The 18,405-nt window shown below is 44.6% G+C and overlaps 1 protein-coding gene across 4 annotated transcripts in view; it reads left to right on the forward strand.

Annotated features, from left to right (window-relative positions):
- Nucleotides 1-18,405, forward strand: part of COL27A1 (collagen type XXVII alpha 1 chain) — a 296,056-nt gene that overhangs the window by 247,664 nt on the left and 29,987 nt on the right. For all 4 annotated transcript variants that reach the window (XM_014580186.4, XM_014580190.4, XM_089772923.1 and 1 more), the window contains 5 exons: nt 3,267-3,320; nt 3,667-3,720; nt 15,862-15,918; nt 16,098-16,151; nt 18,252-18,305. In XM_014580186.4, coding sequence (XP_014435672.3) covers nt 3,267-3,320; nt 3,667-3,720; nt 15,862-15,918; nt 16,098-16,151; nt 18,252-18,305 — 273 coding nt within the window. The remainder of the gene's footprint in view (nt 1-3,266; nt 3,321-3,666; nt 3,721-15,861; nt 15,919-16,097; nt 16,152-18,251; nt 18,306-18,405) is intronic.

The raw sequence follows: 18,405 nt of genomic DNA on the forward strand, positions 1-18,405 counted from the left end.
TGTATATTTGCTCAGAGCATTCCTTTTGAGACTGCATACTCATGGTGAGAGCAGCTTCCAAGTCAAACTATTTTATTTACATGGAACTCTGTCTTGGACATCTGCCTCACCTGTACACCCACTTTTAATCCACTATCTCAAACATTTGCAATGAGCACAGAGAGAACATGATAAAGAGTTTTGTGGGGCTGTTGGGGTGGAGCTGGGAGACAGAACAGCAGCAGTCTGGTAGAAAGAGAAGGAAGTTCAGTTGACTCAGGGTTGTAAGACATGGGTGTCTGAACAGTAGCAATAGGTAACAAATATTTCCTCTATGTATCCAGTCAGCAGGTTAACTATCACAACTGAGTCATGGGCAGACATACCTAGTGGTTAGAGCAGAAGTCAGACTGAGTAGGATACTAGAGGGTCAGAGTATGAGAGAGACCAGAGGGTGAACCAGGAGTTAGGCATCTGTAGAGAGGTGGAGTCCAGTTACCAGGAAGTCAGAGTCCAATATAGGTTTGATGGAAAACCAAGAATCAGACAACAAGAGGCAGGCGCGGTCAGAAGTTGGAATCTGGGATCTTTCACACACAGTACAAGTGGGCAGTCTGAATTGTTGCTCAGGCAATTCCCTGCCATGGCTTCCTGGCTTAAGTACCAATCTGTGGGCTCTGAGGAGCTGCTGTATGACCTCCTGGCCCAGCCTTGCAGGGTCCTCCCCCAGGAGCAAGCCTAAGTCTCCTGAGATGATGTGGAGGTGTCAGCATCCCTATGTTTCCCTGCAGGTTCTTACAGTAGTTGCATCAGTATCACTTATCTGACTGGAGGAGGGCTAGTTCTTACTGTAGAGTGCTGAGAGCCCTTGAATCAAACTGTAAGGCCTGTATATAATAGAAGCTGCTTCAAGCAAGGGGTTCCGCAGCATCTGTGTCCTCTGAGTTAATCTGTAGAACATACTGAAAATATGGGGAAAACCTGGACTTGCTGAGATGTTTTGGAAAAGTAGCACAGACTGACTGAGCAACAAGAAATTCTGCTGCCTTTTTTAAGGCCACCATTAAAAGTTATGACCTTTCCAATAGATCCTACCTACAGACTGTTTTGGTAGAGTCGTCATGGATTATTTCTCAAGGAAGAAGATAGGGTTGCTAACCCTCCAGGATTGGCCTGGAGTCTCCCAGAAGTGGAATTAATTTCCTGGTGATTATTTAAAGCAATCCTGGAGAATTTAATAGGATGTTTTAAGCAAATAACATTGTCATGTTGGGGAAAAAAATCTCCCAGGATAGGTTGTCAAGAGTTGGCAACCCTAGAAGCAATCTGTTGGATTGCTTTTCAGTCTGCCGGTGAGGAAAGGGTTTTCATCATATTTAGAAAGTCTAATGAAACTTTTTAGTTTCTAACTAGTTTCTGGTAGGTGGGGACAGGTTGTGTGATTGGATCTTGTGGGCAAAACTCTCCTCATGATGCACTCAAGCAGCTCCTCAGACTCATATAGGATTGATGTTGATGGACTCCAGGAGGAACTTCCACACCTTCTGTGGGGAAACTCAACACCAGCTCTCTGAAGCAGGATACTGGAGGAGCCCAAATGACCTTCCTCAAACAAGAGGATGTCTTGCTTCCCTCTAAAACAACACTCTCATTCTGATAGATCACCAGAAAAAGCCTCAAATTCAGGAAGCCATCCTTTGCCTACATTATATAGATTATCTGCTTTCACAGCCCAAATCAGTTCAGGGCAGCATGTGAATTTCCAGCTATAAAGGGGCAATGTTTAATGACCATTTGATTTTTGCAATGGTTTCTAGCATGTGGAATTCATGAAACACCTCTTGCGACCAGGAATTTTATATTCTACCCACAGAGGCTACAGCTACACATCCTCATTTTTTCAGGAAGAATGGCTCTTGCACAAGAGGGGGTTTATGCACAGCTCCTTTTTGCACAAAAGCCTCTTGTGCAAAAAAAGCTGCTAATTAATTATGCAAATGATGCACGCTTCGTTTGCATAAGCTGTTCCAGAAGAAGGCTACAGTGTAGCCGTAGCCAGAGTGACAGATGATTAAATGAAACTTAGAAATTAGAAGAGTATAAAATATAAACCCCAGAAGGAGAAATTTACATGAAAGGTAGTAAGAGTTCACAGTTCTGCAGCTCAGCAGGAAAAGGTTTGAATCCTGCTTTAATCAGAAGATCAGGATTTGGAAATTCTTTTTAACCTTTTGTTCATATTCCTAAAACATCAGCTATTGCAATTCCCTAGTCAATTGCACGTCAGGTGTTATCGTGCCACCAGGCGTGAGGGGGGGAAAAAGTGACCTTTGTATGTTTCAAGCTCCAATCCTTCCTCAGGACTGTCTCACTGAAAACTTCACTGAAGGAATATTCAGCAAAAAACGACCTTGGATTTGAAGCTAGCAATAGAGGCCAGAGGAGGCTGGTGTAGAGCAGAGCATCAGCATAATGTGCATGTGTCACCCTTTGCTAGTATTATTATGTATATATCTAGAAATTAGCAAGATATTATCCACACTGCATTGTCTTCAGATATTCCTCAATATGCCCAAATGGTTTGGAGAGTAGTGCACCTGATTCAGTCAACAGTTTAATTTCCAAGCTATAGTGGCATTGGAGGAAAGACCATGACTGTGTTTTGAGGAGTTATAGGAGTTCAAAATGATGAGCCAGTTCTCAGCTAGAAAATTACTGATTACTGGGATGTCAGTATTTCTGTAATGAACAGGGGACTTCATTGATAAGCTCTTGGCAGATTTAGGCCTTGCCTAACCCCCACCGTCGATCTAATCTACATGATTTCAGCTACACATATAGTATAGTTGAGGTCGATGTACTTGCATGCAGTAAGGTCAGCAGGGGCGGCTCTCCTGTTGACACTGGCTACTCTTCTTGTCCTGGTGGAGCACCAGCGTTGACAAGAGAGCACTCGATCGCCTCTGAGCAGACACGATAAATCAACGGCTGGTGGGTCAATCACAGCAGCATCGATCCCCAGCATAGTGGAAACAAGCCCTTAGATTGGAGTTGCTACCTTCCTATCAGTTGATGGCAGAATGCAGAGAATACTTCAAGGTGTTACTGCCATAAAGCTGCTTGGTTTGCCCAAAGAATAGATGGGAGCTGTTCAGTTTAAATCTCCCAAACCTAAGATTTGTCTGTCTTGAAAGTCCACTTTCTGCAGCCCAATGCAGCATATGCTTTCTGAAGACAGTGACAGCAGGCTGTTCTAATGTCATTTCTCTGTGTGATTGCTTCCTTAGGGTGCTCCGGGAAGGATGGGTGCTGAAGGAGAACCTGGCTTAATGGGTTATGAGGTAAAACTGCTTTTTATGCTAATAATTCCTCTGCTTCACCCATTTCCAAATCTAACTTAACAATTAGCCCAGGATGAAAAACCAGTTTAAGTATTTTTGTATTTCCATTTGGCTGGATGAGGGATAGCTTAGTTCGTTCTTATTCTCAATCTGAACTATGGAGAATTCTTCAGATCTAGTTTCCTCAATCATCCAGGCATACATGATGTCATTGCTGATGCTGCTATATTTCTCTGAAGCCTGCACGTGCAATTTCTTGGTGTCTGTATAGTCAGCCATACAGGATCCTGTCACAGAAGTGACTCCATTTTTCCATTCCCCTCCTATGTTTTCTATTCTCCCACAGGGACATGCAGGACCACCAGGGCCAATTGGACCACCAGGGTCAAAAGGTGAAAAGGTAAGGGCAGATTTCATGCCGTTTAGCCATCTCCTGTTCTGCATATGCCAGTACTGCCCACTGTTGGATAGCAGCACCCATTCCAACCGAAGCACCAGGGCACTACTCCCATAGACCCATTCAAATAAACACTAGCACCTGTAATCCAGTGCAAATGCATAGATCATGCAAACAAGCACCATAGATATCCAGACGGTCTAGTCACCCACTAGCTGCAAACATGTGGCCTGGGAAACAAACAGCAACATCAAGTACCAAAAACCCAGGCTACTGCTGCTTAAGCTGAAGGAGACTCTCAGTTTAACCATCATTAATAATAGCAGCACTAGTTACACCATATCCTCACTCTTTCTCCCACTCACGTGCTAGAAGCAGTGGTTCTTAAACTGTGGGTTGCGACCCCAATCTGGGTCTCAACCCTGCTTTAATGGGGCTTTTCAGGGGAGCCAACCGCCTCGCCAGGTCCTTGGGCAAGATAGGTGGGAGCTGGTTCTGCGCTCCCAGAAGGAGTGAGGCTTTGAGTGGAAGGAGTGGGGCCGGGACAGCCAGTCCTCTATGCTGCTGAGAGTGCAGGGCGCCATCCCCTCAGTGCTGCCTGGAGGGTGCCACGCAGCGCTCTGGCAGTGTTTTAAAGGACCGGGGGCTCTGGGCTCATCAGCACTGTCATTAAACTTGCTGGGGCCTAATGCTCACTGATGCTGAAGCCCGAGCCCCGCTGCCCAAAAGCAAACCCCAAAGGCATCAGCCCTGGGCAGCAGGGCCCAGATTACAGCCTCCCTTCCTGGGGCTGAAACCTTGGTCTTTGACCTGCGGCTCAGGCAGGCTCACGTTTTGCCCCTCTCCCGAGTTTGTCTAGTAATTTTTGTTGTCCGAAGGGGGTCACAGTGCAGTGAGATTTGAAAACCCCTGGGTTAGAAGAGGAGCATTAGAAACTGACAACCACTTGGACAAGTCTGGCATCCCAACCAGCAGAAGGCAGAGGTGCCACTTAGGGTATGTCAGCTCAGCAAAGCATGCCAGTGTGTCTCAGAGCCCAGTCAGTCTCATGCTGCAGGGCTAAAAATAGCTGTGTGGACATTCAGGCTCAGCCTGAGTCACGGCTATATCTAGTCCCTCAAGGCGAGCCCAAGTCTGTGCCAAAGCATTAGGGTCCCCTTCTCCCCCCCCCCCCCCCTTTTTTTTTTTTTTTGACTGTGTGGATGCACCCAAACACTGCAAGTCCGCATCAGGGCATGCAATCCTCCAGGACACATTTCCAGGTACCAACACTCTTGTCTCTCCAGTCTAGAAGGACCCAAATGCATGAATACTGAAGGCATATTTCCTAGTTCCACTGAAATTCTCCTGATCCCCAAGATGAAAGAATTTGGATCAGTAGGTTTTGTTATCAAGTCAAACTAGCACCCTGCACATTTGCCCCTAAAACTGTCTGCTCTTGGAAAATCTTCGTGCTATTTCTGTTTATTTCAGCCTATTACATTTCGTCAGTGAAGCTCAAATGATCTCCCTTTGCCACCCACGGGTGAGACTTGATTATCCACCTACACCGCTTGACAAAAGCCCAGACTGCACCTGGAATGAGTCAGAACCCTTATTCCATTCCTGCCCTCTTTAAAAGCTTTTGCTGAGTCAGTTCAATCCTACCCAGTTCAGGCTGGAAAAGTGACTCATGTTTTTAGTGGCTTCCTCTCAGCATAGCTTACAGCTCAGTGCTCTGAGGATGAGCCCACTTGCAAAGTACACTTTGGCTGTACTTGCATTGTTGCCTGAGCCAACTGCATGTCTGTCAGTAGCAACAGCAGCACAAGGAAAGAGTAGTAATTAGAAGTAGTTGTAAATGGGACTCTTCTGTGAAAAAAGATGCCTGGATTTTTATTTTTTTTCTACTCCACTGCACGTGTTCTTATCAGAGGAAGCACCTGGTGCTGGATTTGAGTTATTGGCAATGCTCAGCACTAGTGTTATTGCACATGATCATGATCAGAGATGGGCATCCGTAGGCAAGAGTTTCCTTCCTTGCAGGGAATTCTGAGATTCTGAAAAGAGATCTCATGAGTACATCTTGCCAGAACATTGAACCCATCATATAAGCCAGAATCCCATATGGAAAGCACCTATAGCTAAGCCATTCTGTCTTGCTGTGTCTAGATATTCTCCACATTGACATGAGTGTCTGAGAGACGTGAGTTGGACTCCATTTACACTGTGACTGGCTCTGCTGCAGAAGTAATGAGAAAATATAAGGGACCATCCAGTTGTTGAATTCAGATACACTCATCACCCTGAGATGCCACCCCAGGCATGATTGTTATTGGTGCCATTAAAAATTCCAGCTTTTCTCTCTCTGCTCTCTTCCAGCCTTGAGATGTCTCTCTGGCACTGAGGCATCTCACCATTTCTCTGATACTCCCTTATCTCCATCATTAGCTTTGAGTAGCTTCTCCACCTTTATTTTCATAGTCACTCCCATACTCTTTTTGTCCTACCTCTTACTTCCCATAATATTCTCTGGTTGTACCAAGATGAATGGCCTCTCGCTTCTGTACCTGTCATCATCTAGCTGAAAGTACCAGAGCCAGAACTTTTCACCAAGCACATTTGTAGAATAGAAACTAGGCTACAAGGGTCAGCTACTCTAACCTCCTGCCAAGATGCAGGATTTGTTGTCTAAACCATACAACCCAGATGTTATCCAGACTCTTTCTGAAAACATCCAGTGAAGGAGCTTCCCCAGCTTCCCTAGGTAACCTGTTCCATTGTCCCACTGTTTTTACAGTTAGATACACATTGTCCTTTGAGAGATTGGCACAGGGTTCCAGACACATCAGATACAGGAGTCTTCAGTGTTGTGGTGCAAAACAGCACTATGTACCAAAAGCAAAAAGAACCTTTGTTTCTAAGCAGTGAAATACTGAGGAAAATAGGATGTGGGAAGATATTAGAGTTTGTATTCTATAGTAATTATTGCTGGCTTATCACAGAATCATAAAACTGGAAGGAACTTCAAGAGGTCATCAAATCCAGTCTCCACGGCAGGAAAAGCACCATCTAGACCATCCCTGATGGGCGTCTGTCTTACCTGCTCTTAATCTCCAATAATAGAGATTCCACAACCTCCCAACGCAATTTTATTCCAGTGTTTAACCACCCTGACAGGAAGTTTTTCCTAATGTCCAACTTAAATCTCCCTTCCTTCAATTTAAGCCTGTTGCTTCTTGTCCTGTCACGAGAGGTTATCCTTACATACTGCAAATTTTAAGCTTATCCAAGGTGTCCACCTCATTGTTTAATGTTCTCCAACATTTTCAGCCTCAATAGATATGCTTGGCAATCCCTCTTTCTCCTGACCCATCCAGCCTCAAGAGACGTGTTAGTCTGCAATCACTGTGCTTAGCAAATTGACACCAGACAACTGCTAGTTGTGCTTTAAAGTCTCACAATTCTCAGACAATGATTCTGCTGCCTGGATTGGGAGCTCCTTTGGAGGCTAAGCACTGACAAAGATGCTCCTAACATCCCAAGTGGACTAGGCTGGCACACATTAATTAGGTGGCACAGGTTGCAGTACCAGTAATCAATGTCCAGGGAGTCAGGAATAGTAATGGTACCCAAAAGGAGCTACTGCATAAGACTACAAGAATAAGCAGAGGCATTAAGAGGATGTAGAGAAAATGTGCCCAAAATGTTGCTGTTCCTAAACTGAACACCTGCAGTTGGAAGGTACCCTACTAGAGGCAACATATTTACATAGCACTTTGTCTGCCCCAGACACTTTCCAAAATTAAGTTATCTACAGGGGTCATTTCATCCTCCAGTGAAATTCAGCCACATCTGGGCTAAATGTGGGAAGTGAAAGCAAATCCCATAGTCCACTGGGAAATATGGGGGAAGGGTGTAATAACCCAAATTTGAATTTTGCCAGGATGTTATATGAGGGACCTGGCTTTCCCTAGTTGGTTGGCTGCCTGTTTCTTTGAAGGAGCTGTGTCTTGACATAGTAGTTCGGTGGGCTTTGCTGCCTCTGGAGGAGATAGACCACCTTGGAACATAATGACACTTCTGACAGACTTATGTGCCCCAGGGGTACAAGTACCACAGTTTGGGGGGGTCTCTACTTGTGTTCAAACAGGAATTAATTCAGGGAAGTGCCTCTGGGCTGTGTTATACAGGAGGTCAGACTAGAATCAGATGATCACAGCAGCCCCTTTCTACCTTGGACTCTGTGAATCAGAGCATTGCAATATCGCTGCTGTTTTACCATGGAAAGTTTTAATGTCCACAATCACAAGCAGTCAAGATCTCTGTTTTACATCTTACCTGAAAGATGACACCTTCATCAGCTCAGTGATGACATCGTGGGGAGTTTGTTCTGTAGTAATACAGGGAGAGCAACATCACTTGCTGAATTACCAGTATCACATTCTGGAGCACATAGGAGTTCCATGAAGTTCTTTTGTTTAAGGTCACTTAGCCTCACCCATCTGTCTTTATCTTATGGCTGTAAGCCTCACCCATCTGTCTTTTCTTGAAAAAGGGATGTAAATCAGACATTTCGAAATTGCAAATGAAGCAGGGATTTAAATTTCCCACGCCTCATTTGCATAATGGCAACCATGGGTTTTTTCGAAATGGGGCTTTTCGAAAGAAAAATGGCTGTTTAGACAGGGATTGATCAAAAATAAAACCCTTTTTCGAAAGATCCTGTACTCTTTATTTTTTCAGGAGTACAGGATCTTTCGAAAAAGGGTTTTATTTTTGATCGATCCCAGTCTAAACAGCCATTTTTCTTTCAAAAAGCCCCATTTTGAAAAAAACCGTGGCTGCCATTATGCAAATGAGGCATGGGAAATTTAAATCCCTGCTTCATTTGCAATTTTGAAGTGTCTAATTTACATCCCTTTTTCGAGAAAAGGGATGTAGTTTAGACACACCTATAACAGTTGCCCAGAACACAGCACCAATTAGCATGGCTACAGATGTCAGGATCGAAGGCCATGTGTAATCTAAACACCAAAAGAGGAAGAATTCAGTCTTTAGAGATGAAAGAGTGAAGCAAAAGCTGCAGAGGAAATGGAAATGGGGCCATGACTGCTCTGTGACTTTTTAAACTCTGTAGTAGATTAGCCATGCGGAAGAAGGGTATTTAATGATAGAAAAAGTCTGCCCTTTTCCAAAGCAGTGATTACCCATTACTTTGGAACTGAGTTTCACAGTGCCACCTCAGCTAATTATTCTGCTGGATGTAGTACACTCAGCTCCTCATAGAGACCTTGCTTTCTGCAGACGCTTACAGTTGGCAGCTGCCTAGGATTGTCCAGATGAAATCCTTTTAAAAATTACAAACTGGTGTATCTCACTTTGGGAAGGAGCCAACAACAACAAGCCTTCTCTTTTCCTCCATGCATTTTCCATTTGTATCCCAATATGTTTACTTTTCTGCCCTTTACTCTCTCTCTTTTTTTAAACAGCAACTTTCCAAAGAATTAGCAAAGACCTTTAATTTCCATCTCTCTGAGAGTAACCCGAATGGCGAGAAATCCTAGAGAAGCTCAGCCCTGCTGGACAGAAATCTGTCAATCAGGCAGAATCCTGTAACATTTGGAAGCTGTTGAAGACCTGGAGGGAAGGTGGCTAGTATATATGGGTATGTCTACACTTCCACCCTAGTTCGAACTAGGGTGGTTAATGTAGGCAACCGGAGTTGCAAATGAAGCCCGGGATTTGAATTTCCCGGGCTTCATTTGCATATTGCCGGGTGCCGCCATTTTTAAATGACCGCTAGTTCGGACTCCGTGCCCGCAGCTACACGCGGCACGAACTAGGTAGTTCGGATTAGGCTTCCTATTCCGAACTACCGTTACTCCTCGTGGAGTAAAAATGGCGGCGCCCGGCAATATGCAAATGAAGCCCGGGAAATTCAAATCCCGGGCTTCATTTGCAACTCCCGTTGCCTTCATTAACCACCCTAGTTCGAACTAGGGTGGTAGTGTAGACATACCCTATGGGATCTAGAGCATCATCCTTTTGTTCTAAGGCCCAGATGAAAAGATTTAGACACTCTTTGAAGAAGTCCCAAGTTTAGAACTTTCTCTTAACTGAATACAGATTAGGATCTGAAATACAGAAATATCCAGTGTCAACCCTTCTGCATCCTAATAGGTTTGTTCAGGGTGGCTTTGTATCCCCATATCCTTATGGTCCCTAGTACGCTAACAGTGGCTAGAAAGTAGATCAGTTCTATGCTTTTGTCTTCACCTCGGAAGCACATTCATAGTGGAATCTCTAGGGACAGTGTGGGAAGGACTATTAGACACATTTTTATACTTATTTTTTAATCAGCCACCCAGACTCCTCCATCTGTTTCCCAACTCTATGCTCATAAGGGCTATGTCTACACGGCAGTGTTATTTCAGAATAATGGACATTATAACATTCCAAAATAACAAAGATAATGGCCAAAGTCTCCTCAATGACATTTGCCAACTCCCTCAGTACCCTTGGATGCATTAAGTCTGGACCCATGGATTTGTGTATGTTTAGCTTTTCTAAATAGTTCCTAACCTGTTCTTTACCCACCAAGGGCTGTCCATCTTCATCCCATCTTGCGTCACTTAGCGCATTAGTCCGGGAGCCGACCTTGTCCGTGAATACAGAGGCAAAGAAAGCATTGAGTACTTCAGCTTTCCCTATATCATCTGTCACTAGGTTACTTCCTTCATCCAGTAGGGGCCGCACACCCTCTCTGATCATCTTCTTCTTGTTAACATGCCTGTAGAAACCTTTCTTGTTATCCTTCACATCCTTAGCCAGTCACAATTCCATTTGCGCTTTTGCATTCCTGATAACCCCCCGGCATTCTCGAGCTGTACATTTAAACCCCTCCCTGGTCATTTGTCCAAGTTTCCAATTTTTGTAAGCTTCCTTTTTGTGCTTAAGTTCACCAAGGATTTCCCCTTTAAGCCAATCCGGTCTCCTACCATGTTTGCCTCTCTTGCTACGCATCGGGATGGTTTATTTCTGTGCCTTCAATAAGGCTTCTTTAAAATACTACCAGCTGTCCTGGACTCCTTTCCCCTTCATGTTAGCATCCGAGGGGATTCTGCCCATCAGGTCTCTGAGGGAGTCAAAATCTGCTTTTTTGAAGTCGAAGGTGTGTATTTTACTACTCTCTTTTCTTCCTTTGGACAGGATCCTGAAATCTGCCATCTCATGATCACTGCTTCCCAGGTTGTCACCCACCTCCACTTCCCCTATTAGTTCCTCCCTGTTTGTGAGCAGAAGATCAAGCTGCGCATGGCCCCTGGTCGGATCCTTCACCACTTGTGTCAAGAAGTTATCCCCAACATTCTCCAAAAACTTCCTGGATTGCCTGTGTACTGCCGTATTGGTTTCCCAACAGATGTCAGGGTGATTAAAGTCCCCCACGAGAACCAGGGCCTGGAAGCTTCTCTCAGTTGTCCGAAGAAAGCCTCGTCTACCTCATCCACCTGATTCGGTGGCCTGTAGCAGACAGCAACCACAACATCACTGTTGTTGTTTGCTCCTTTAAACTTAAACAATAGACTCTCAACAGGTTCTTCTCCCTCTTTATACTGGAGTTCAGAGCAATCGTAGTGCTCTCTTACATACAGTGCAACTCCTCCTCCTTTTCTCCCCTGCCTGTTCTTCTTGAACAGTCTATACCCTTCCATGACAGCACTCCAGTCATGCGAGTCATCCCACCAAGTCTCTGTTATCCCAATGAAATAATATCTTGGGCTGGGCTAGGGCCTCCAGTTCTTCCTGTTTGTTGCCCAGGCTTCTCACATTAGTGTACAAACACCTCAGATAACCAGTTGATCGCCCTATCTTCTCCATTTGAATCAGGGGTCCTCCTTTCTTGCTCGTTCCTCTCTGCATTTCTTACCAATATCTGACTTTCCCACTCTCCTCAGGGTTTTGGTCACCATCCTCCGACAAACCTAGTTTAAAGCCCTCCTCACTAGGTTTGCAAGCCTGCCTGCGAAGATGCTCCTTCCTCTCTTCGTTAGGTGTATCCCATCTCTTCCTAACAATCCTTGTGCCCGGAACAGAGTCCCATGGTTGAAGAAACCAAAGCCCTCTTTCCGACACCATTTGCGCAACCACACATTTACTTCCTCAATTTGACGATTCCTGCCCAGTCCTTTCCCTTCAACAGGGAGGATGGACGAGAATACCACTTGCGCTCCGAGTTCTTGGATCCTTCTTCCCAGAGCTACATAATCCGCAGTAACCCGCTCAAGGTCATTCTTGGCCGTATCGTTAGTTCCCAACGGAGAAGCAGGAAGGGGTAATGATCCAAAGGTTTGATCAGTTTGGTAAGCCTCTCAGTCACATCCTGAATGCAAGCTCCCGGTAAGCAGCACACCTCTCGGGATTCCAGGTCCGGACGGCAGATTGATGGCTCAGTCCTTCTTAGGAGAGAGTCCCCAACCACCACTACCCGTCGTTTTCTTTTGGGGGTGGTGGCTGTGCAGTCCCCATCCCTAGGACAACGCATCCCATGCCTTCCAGTAGATGGTGTTCCCTTCCGGTTTCTTCCTTGTGAGGTCCCTTCCAAAACATTCACTACTGCAGAGCCTGTGGAGAGAGCCTGAAAGTGATTACTTACCTCTATAGCATTGGGGGATTCCCATGCTGGCCTTTTCCCCTGTCTAGAAGTTACATGCCAGTTCTCTTCCTGGTCACATACTGCCCTCTCTGGCTCCTCCACCAGCCGTGCTAGAAGGATTAAATGCTGCCTTCTATCGAGGAAGTCTTCATCCTCTCTGATCGAGCGTAACGTCAACACTTGGGCCTCCAGTCCTGTAATTTTTTCTTCCAAAATGTCGACCAGCATGCACTTCGTGCAGATGAAATCCCTTCTTTCTTCCGGGAGGAAGACAAACATGCAGGTAACAGCAGCAGACCTATCACCATCCATTGCTGCTGTCCTGTTTGCAAGCCTTTGAACTGAAAGGCTGCAGTATAGTTTGTCACAGGCTCCTTTATAAACATTTTCCTATCCCTGCCTTCAGAAAATGAGGCGTTGGCAACAATGGTGCTCTGCTGCTGATTGTAGTTGGGACTCTCTGAAACTAAGCATTGCCAATTGCAGATGCACCATTGCCAAAGTCAAAACTAGCGCTGCATATTTTCTACCAAGTGGCAGCATTGTGAGCAACTGCCAAATGTTTGGGGCATCAGGGTACCTACAGCACCTTGGAGGAAGAAAGCAAGAAGGGACCTTAATAACCACGCTGCGGTGGTTTGTAGAAACCAATAACTTGAGTTACAAAGACTCAACTGCTTGGCCCCACAGGAATTAACTTTGTGAGTTCCCAAATATGAGGGAAGTTTTGGTACAGTAGTCCCAAAGAGTTAGAAACCAGCAGCCCCCAAGTGCCAGGGGAAAGGATCACCTAAAAACCACAATACAGCATTTGAAAGGACCTTGGACCCCAAAGGAGCTGTTAAATGCATTAATTTAATCCTCAGGACCCAAAATGTGAAAGACTCAGCAACATCAAGTCGCCAAAAAACAGAGGCACTGGAATGTAGCTATCCTACGCAGGGAGCTAAGAAACAGGCTCCAGAGGGATTAAGACACTGTAACCCCTCGTGATTTATGCAAGTGAATTTAAAACAGAAACAGCAAAAGAGCATCTGTGTTTTAGAGGGTGGAGTGCACAGTGAGGGTAACTGAGTGTCTCTCTGTGAACCCCTCACTCACGCTGCTAAGCAGTTACTCACACAAGTCGTCCCACTGCATTCCGTGGAATTACTCATACAAGCAGCTGTGTAAGGGGCTCACCATCGGTCTGAAATGGCTACAAGAACAGTTTCTGATAGCAGCACATAGCTAGGGTGTGTACTCAGAGCAGCTCTGCTCCCTATATAGATCAGGGAATGTACAAAGGATGAGGAAAAATGCTTCTCAATTCCAAACTAGGTTGCCTGCCAGGACAATAAAATCCAGAAAGCCAACGAAGCACCCCATACCCACCCATTGCTTAGCTTTATATGCAGCTGTGTTGTTGAGTCCCTCAGCAAGGGGTAGCTACTCCAGGCAGAAACAGTCAGCAAAGAAACCATTCAGACAAGACTAGAAAACTAACCCTCTTGCCAAACCCTGGACTGGGCTGCAGCTCTGGGCTAGAACAATCCTTTTTTGGGGTTCAGTACAATTCCTTTCTACCCAGCTCCTCCTGGCAAGAGAACATATGTGAGCAAGAGCATGTTGCAACATGGACAGCTTTGCACAGATTCGCTGGGGTCAGGTTATTAGGCATTAGGCACATTGGTTCCTATCAATAAGAACCAACCCAAAATTCGGACTCCATTTTTTGGAAGTTCAAAAGATTTGAAATAACTTGTCTTCCTCTTCCTCCCCCTCTCACCCCACCTCCCTTATTTTCCATTTTTCCCCTTTTCTTTGTTTCTGCTTCCTCATGGAAGCAGAAATGAAGTTGGAGCTGGGAAGGGCAGAAATACCCTAAAAGAAGCTTGTTGATGACCCGCATGACCAGAAGCAGGAAGTACAAGGAATAATATGTTTGAGCGAAACAGACACTCTCAGACCTTCCCTAAAAATTCCTTCTCTGTTTGCCAAACCCAAAAGAAGGCTCTGAACATCAAAGGCTAATCTCTCATCATGAGTCACCTCTATCATGTGCCTATCACTTAAGGCATCTTTCCTTATTTTAAAGGTTGCCCAGCTGAGTTTTACCCATCAGTGCTCATTTAATCCTTCAAATTTAGCAGCACTTCATCCTTCATAATCCTTATCCAAACAGGTTCATAGGTGTGATTCACCCTTTACCCTTGGAGGTACACATGAGTGTTTCAGACAGACCACTATAACTAGACTTCCTTTGGATGGAAAAAGATCTAGGTTAATGTTTCCAAAAGTGACTGTGTGATTTAGGTGCCTACATCCCATATTCTAAAGGGACATAGGCAATTAGGAGCCTAAGTCCCAATGACTTCCAAAGAGACTAGGGTACATCTATAAAATAAAAACAACACCTGCAGCAGCAAGTTTCAGAGCTCAGTAGTACAAACTCGGGCTTGGGCTCCGGAGCTAAAAATAGCAGTGTAGATTTTCAGCAGCATGGTCTCTTAGATTTCCCTCCCCCACCTGTTTTCAGCACTCAGGCACCAGCCAGAGCCTGACCATTTACACTGTTATTTTTAGGCCCATGAGCTTGAGTCAGTTGACCTGAGTTCTGAGACTCCGTGTCATGGTCTTTTCTCGCAGAGTAGATGTCGCTTTAGGCTCCTTAGCATTACTCCTCATGGAAAGCAGGACTACAGAGTTTAAATTCCACGGCCCCTTATTCCAGAATAACAGGTTTGGTAGTGTGGACGCATCACTTAGAAAATCGATCTTGGGGGGCTAATTTTGGACTAAGGTCCTAGTGTAGATCAGGCCACAGGTGCTACGGAACTACTCATCTTTTAAAGTAACAGACCAACATGGCGACCCCTCTAGACTTTTAAATGCCTTTGTCAGTCTGGTTCTAAGTCACTTTGGAAATGAGACTAGATTTCTGAAGTTACTAAGGCCCTTCTGAAAATTTCATTCTTAGACTCAAAGGGACATTCTCTCACTTTGAAATGTTGTCAGTTGCTTTTTAAAGATAGTTCAGTAATTTCTGGAGCTAGCTCTCCGGGAGACACCTGATTTAGATCTGGTGGGTTTGCAGACACATTGGATTATTGTAAAAGAATGTTTTTCCTCTCCTATGTTGCTGTGCAAAAGAGATGCACACACATGGAGGAAGTGGTGTGGAACTCACTCAGAACAAAGTTAACCATCTGAAAAGAGTCAAGAGGAATGTCATTATATTTCTCTCACCTTGTTCACTTTTGGGAATCATAGGTGTTATTTGGAAGAATAATAGGTTAAAACCCCTTTAACAAAAACGTGATTATTATTTTTATTTTAAGTAGTTGTTTTAAGTGCTGTTAAAGTTATTTAAAGCCATCTTTTTATCCAGTCTCTAAGGCCTCATTCAAACCTCACTGAAATCATTGGGAAGGTTCCCCCAAGTTCTAAAGGGTTTTGGATCAGGCCTTTATAGAATCACCTGTTATGTATGCTGATGGTTGTTTTAACACTAATATTTATGTCTACAGGGCGAACAAGGTGATGATGGGAAAATTGAAGGCCCCCCAGGACCACCTGGTGACAGAGTAAGATATTATTCAGTCCCTTCTCTAATCCTGTGATCTGATTTTATGTGGATTGCACATGCAAGCTAGGCAACTATCTGGATTCTCTCCCTGATCATAGAAGATGCTGTTTTTAGAGATCATGACAGTGGCCCACTGGCATTTCACATCTACCTTGAACCTTTATTCTGTTGTTGTAGGGTCCAGTTGGCAACAGAGGAGATCGAGGGGATCCTGGAGACCCTGGCTACCCTGTAAGTTCAATTCTAAATATACAGCTAGGAACTAAATTTGGAAAAGTTCTTCATCTATGCAACAGCCCAGGCTTAAATCTTTCGCTCTGTGATTGTGACGTGACATCTCACCATGGCTGCTTCTTGCGAGCAGTAAATGGCTTGTTTGCTTTACTCAAGATCCAGAGGAATGATTCCCATCTTTTTCCTTAAAGTGAAAGAGCAGTTGCAGAAGGCAAAGAAAAGACCAGATAGCATCAGGGCCCCCACCATGTCACATATCTGAGCTGTGCTTGCAAGGCTGAGAGAATGAGCAGGACATTCTCATCAGTGATCCTCTTAAAACCAGAGGAGATATGGGACAATGCTCAGAAGGCTTTGAGGAAATAGTTCACAAGATAGCAAGTTCATGATGATGTTGGGTGAAGCTGAGACTTTGGGTTCGTAGCTGCTGGCAGAAGGCTAGATGCTTTCAAGGGGATCCCTGTTAACTTAATGGATTGGAAGTTTCCAAAATCTTCTCAGTCAGCTGTGGGCTCTCTCAGCCAAGACCAGATTTATGAATGAGTTCCCCTTACTCCTGACCTGTTTTGTAGAGTCTTCCAGTCCCTCTGTCAGTAGCTTCTCAACATGATTGACTGGAGCTAGTCTGAAAAGAATCTCATAATATTAGATCTTGCCTCACTACAGAAGCAGTCAGCGAGAGTGATTAATTACAAAAATGTACCAAACTCTCTTATTTGTCATTGCCAAAAGTCTGTCCACAAGTTCCCAGAGAAATGCTACTCACTGAAGTCTCCATGAGGCATCAGTAATCAGGTATTCAGCTAAACTAATGCATTTTGTATTTATGAATGCATTAGATGAGCCCTGTTCCCTGCTTAAATTGTAACATAGTAGCTAGTTATAACTCTTATCTGTCTGTTTCCTATCAGTATCCAAGTACATTGTACTTGGAACAGTTAACTAGCTGAGGGTATGTCTACACTACCACCCTAGTTCGAACTAGGGTGGTTAATGTAGTCATACGAACTTGCAAATGAAGCCCGGGATTTGAATTTCCCGGGCTTCATTTGCATGTTGCCGGGCGCCGCCATTTTTAAATGTCCGCTAGTGCAGACTTCGTGCCCGCGGCTACACGTGGCACGAACTAGATAGTTCGGACTAGGCTTCCTATTCCGAACTATCTGTACGCCTCGTTCCACGAGTTAATCCAAGATGTTCATGAGGCCTTATCTACTTGTTACTCTCTTCTTTTTAAAAGGTATATTTATAGGAAAAGTATAGAAGGTATCAACTAGTCCTACAGAGTTCAGTTTGTTAATATAGTGTCTATCATACAGTGTGAGTACAGTTACAGTGCTAAATAATGCTAAATACAGAATATTTGGGGTCAGGAAGGAATTTTCCTCCAAGGTAGATTGGCAGAGGCCCTGGAGGTTTTTCGCCGTCCTCTGTAGCATGGGGTACAGATCACAGCTGGAGGATTCTCTGCATCTTGGGGTCTTCAAAGTATTTGAAGGCTTCAATATCTGAGATATAGGTGAGAGGATTACTCTAGGAGGGGTGGGTGAGATTTTGTGGCCTGCATTGTGCAGGGGGTCAGACTAGATGATCATAATGGTCCCTTCTGACCTTAAAGTCTATGAGAATAGCAAAGCTGTATAATAATACTGAGAGAGAAAATCAAAACAAGGGAGAGGACATGTTTTCAGATGAGAAAATCATTGAGGCAGAAAGATACAGGATGGTTGTTCCAGATCGTAGGGGGGACAGCAGAGAAGGAGCGGGAGTGTTCAGAGTCAGAAATCAGCCCACAGTTACGGAGAGCAGAAATGAGTTGGGAAGGAATTGGATGAATTAGGAAGTTAGCTTGAGAAAGGTCTTCTTGCCCAAGAAAAGCATTTGCTTTCCTGTTATACATTCATCTGCATAGCACCACCCAATGACTCTGCCTTCCCAGTTTTGGCAGAGAATATAGCTGTGTACATTGCACCTCTCCCGCCACTCATTATTGCCCAGTACCACGCTGTGTGCTGTGGCTGCAGCATCCACAGCTGTTTACCTATGCCAAGAAAGAGCCAGAGAATAAATTAACAGGCACTGTCTCATCTGTTTAAGGGTCAAGAAGGACTTGATGGGGACAGAGGAAAAGCTGGACAGCAAGGTTTACCCGTAAGACTCTATTTTATTTCATTAATTGATTGATTTTCATCTGGTTTTACTCTAGTGTGTACGTGACAAATGGCGTCCGAACAGGGGAGCATCATGGGAA

The sequence above is a fragment of the Pelodiscus sinensis genome, chromosome 23 (genome assembly GCF_052426305.1).
Source record: "Pelodiscus sinensis isolate ZL-2025 chromosome 23, ASM5242630v1, whole genome shotgun sequence".
Taxonomy (NCBI): domain Eukaryota; kingdom Metazoa; phylum Chordata; order Testudines; family Trionychidae; genus Pelodiscus; species Pelodiscus sinensis.